Source organism: Aythya ferina (genome assembly GCF_964211825.1).
Source record: "Aythya ferina genome assembly, contig: HAP1_SCAFFOLD_29, whole genome shotgun sequence".
In the NCBI taxonomy this organism is placed as follows: Eukaryota; Metazoa; Chordata; class Aves; order Anseriformes; family Anatidae; genus Aythya; species Aythya ferina.
The window spans coordinates 1,837,451-1,840,552 of NW_028181463.1; the positions used below are offsets into that span (position 1 = coordinate 1,837,451).

The 3,102-nt window shown below is 52.4% G+C and overlaps 1 protein-coding gene across 1 annotated transcript; it reads right to left on the reverse strand.

The window, feature by feature from the left end:
* Window positions 1–855: 855 nt before the first annotated feature.
* LOC311427970 (olfactory receptor 14C36-like) lies at window positions 856–1,791 on the reverse strand (the record flags this gene model as incomplete). The annotated part of the gene is made up of 1 exon (XM_084539545.1): window positions 856–1,791. The coding sequence occupies one exon, from the start codon at window positions 1,789–1,791 to the stop codon at window positions 856–858; it is 936 nt and encodes a 311-aa protein (XP_084395671.1).
* Between the last annotated feature and the right edge of the window lie 1,311 nt (window positions 1,792–3,102).

A 3,102-nucleotide genomic window follows, 5' to 3' on the forward strand; every position in this document is an offset into this window, starting at 1 on the left:
AAAGGTCTCCTGCCTCTCGACACCCCCTTACGAGGAAGTTGTAGACTGTGATGAGGTCTCCCCTCAGCCTCCTCTTCTCCAGGCTGAACAGGCCCAGTGACCTCAGCCGTTCTTCGTACGTCTTCCCCTCCAGGCCTTTCACCATCTTCGTAGCCCTCCTCTGGACACTTTCCAACAGTTTCATGTCCTTTTTATACTGTGGTGCCCAGAACTGCACACAGTACTCGAGGTGAGGCTGCACCAGCGCAGAGTAGAGCGGGACAATCACCTCCCTTGACCTACTAGCAATGCCATGCTTGATGCACCCCAGGACACGGTTGGCCCTCCTGGCTGCCAGGGCAGACTGCTGGCTCATATTCAACTTGCTGTCTACCACGACCCCCAGATCCCTCTCTTCTAGGCTGCTATCCACCCTTTATACCACATAATTTATGTTATGCTAACATTACACTCCCTACCAGACCACGTTCTGCTGCTGGCCATGGCCATGGCTCCAGGGAAGCAGCAGCCCCGACCCAAAGGCAGCAGAGAGGCAGAGCCCAGCGGGCAGTGAGGGGCAGCCCCGAGGGCCACCGGGGCGGCTCCTGCATGTGGCAGCTTCGCTCTTGGCCCTGAACCCCTCCAGAGGAGATCAGAAGAGAGGGATACTGACACCAATGAATTTCTGATGGCTTCTTTATTGTTTTTATTTACACTGGAGGACTAGTACTACGGGTAGATTAGATGATTTGCTCAAAGTAAAGAAATTAATTAACAGGCAGGATGCTAAGAATAATATTAGTGAAATAATGATAAAAATGAAATGACACAAATAACAGTAATTTCAAATAATTATGATTATATATTATAACTATATTATTGATGCTTAAGAAGCATGCATAGGAACAGTCTCCTCACTCCATACTTTAGGTCCTTGTTTCTCATGCTGTAGATAAGGGGGTTCAGTGCTGGAGGTACCACTGAGTACAGAAATGCCAGCACCAGGTCCACGGATGGGGAGAAGACAGAGGGGGGCTTCAGGTAAGCAAACATGCCAGTGCTAACCATCAGGGAGACCACAGCCAGGTGAGGGAGGCACATGGAAAAGGCTTTGTGCTTGCTCTGCTCAGAGGGCATCCTCAGCACTGCCCTGAAGATTTGCACATAGGACAGCACAATGAAAACAAAACAACCAAAGCCTAAAAAAACACTAAACACAAGAGACAAAACTTCCCTGAGGTAGGCATCTGAGCAGGAGAGCTTGAGGATGTGGGGGATTTCACAGAAGAACTGGTCTACAGCATTGCCTTGGCAGAGGGGCAGAGAAAATGTGTTGGCTGTGTGCAGGACAGCATCAAGAAAGCCACTGCCCCAGGCAGCTGCTGCCATCTGGGCACAAGCTCTGCTGCCCACGAGGCTCCAGTAGTGCAGGGGCTTGCAGATGGCAATGTAGCGGTCGTAGGCCATGACAGTGAGAAGGGAATACTCTGCTCCAACCAGGAGAACTAAAAGGAAGACCTGTGCAGCACAACCTTGATAGGAGATGGCCCTGGTGTCCCAGAGGGCATTGGCCATGGCTTTGGGCAGAGTGGTGGAGATGCAGCCCAGGTCGAGGAGGGCAAGGTTGAGGAGGAAGAAGTACATGGGGGTGTGGAGGCGGTGGTGGCAGGCTACGGCTGTGAGGATGAGGCCGTTGCCCAGGAGGGCAGCCAGGTAGATGCCCAGGAAGAGCGCGAAGTGCAGGAGCTGCATCTCGCGCGTGTCTGCGAATGCCAGCAGGAGGAACTCGCTCACAGAGCTGATGTTGGGCATTTTCTGACATTCTCTGTTGGAGAGAAAAAGGTAGAACAAAGTTAGAACTGATTTGGATGAGGAAAACCTATTACACGTCTTAGAGAACCCCCAAACAGAGCCTCTCTCTTTGCAGTAGAACTTTTCTGCAGCTCTCCTGCTTGAGTTGTGGCTGGTGCTGGCTGAGAGTGGCATGGGGAGCAGGGGCTGCTGTGGGCTGCAGAGGAGTCCTACCTGCAGCAGGAGGGAAGAAAGAACATGAGGGAAACTCAAGTTCAGTCCACTTGTTAGGTCAATGAGTTTGCAGCGTTTTCTTGCAAACAACTCATCTGAATGCAGAGCAGAGCTGCATTTAGAGCAGTGTTTTACTTGCTTTAGTGTTATTCGGTTGCCCCTGTAATGCTTAGGTGAATTATTGGATAGTTGAACTCTCTGACTTTTCATGTGTGCTCCCGGTGAAATCTTGCGGATGCCAGGAGGCAAAAGGACTGTCCCTTGGTGAAGACTGAGCAGAGCAGATCTGCCCAGCAGTGAGCTTGGGCATGAGAAGAAACAAGAGACAGCTGAGAGCAGAGAAGCCCGACTCAAAATGCAGATGGACAGAATGCTCACCTTATCTCCAGATGTGTGATCAGGATCTCAGCTCTTCCCTCCTAGATAGGAGTGAAGAAGCCTCAAACCAGCTGCCCACAGACAGCCATCCAGCAGCACGGACATGGCCTTAGCAAGGAGGTGTCTTCTCCTTGGGGCACCTGGATAACACAAGGATGCCACAAGAGAGCTGCATCCTGCTGGAGAGCAGCCTGCAGCCCAGGAGGATGCCCCACAGACAGAGCTGGATATCTGAAAGCTGGAGTGTGCCAATATCCCAGCTGCACCCCTGTAGGGTCTGGAGGACGCTTGACCACCCCTGTCTTATCTGATCAGGGATAGCAAGGTAATGACACTCCAAGGAGCTTCTGCCAGACTTCCTCACCTCGCACTGCAACCCAGCAGGACTCTCAAAGCCTACTGCATTGCCCACTGCCCTCCCAGAAACAACACCCAGCAAGAGGAGACCCTTCCAGGACCTGTAGCATGGCCCTGCAGCCCGACCCTTACCTTGTCAAGGGCTGTGCATGTTTCTCCTGCAGGCAGCTCTCAGCATCCTCCCACTGCCAACTGCCTCCAAGCCCTCTTTCCTTCTCTTCTCTTCTCTCCTCTCCTCTGCCAGAACCAGCTGTGGTCAGAGCTTCCAGCTCTGCTGCGCTGTGCAGAGGAGCTGCTCCTGGGCACAGCTGCCTCTCTGCTTCATGGGACTTTCTGAAATGTGTTTTATCTGTCCCACAAGAC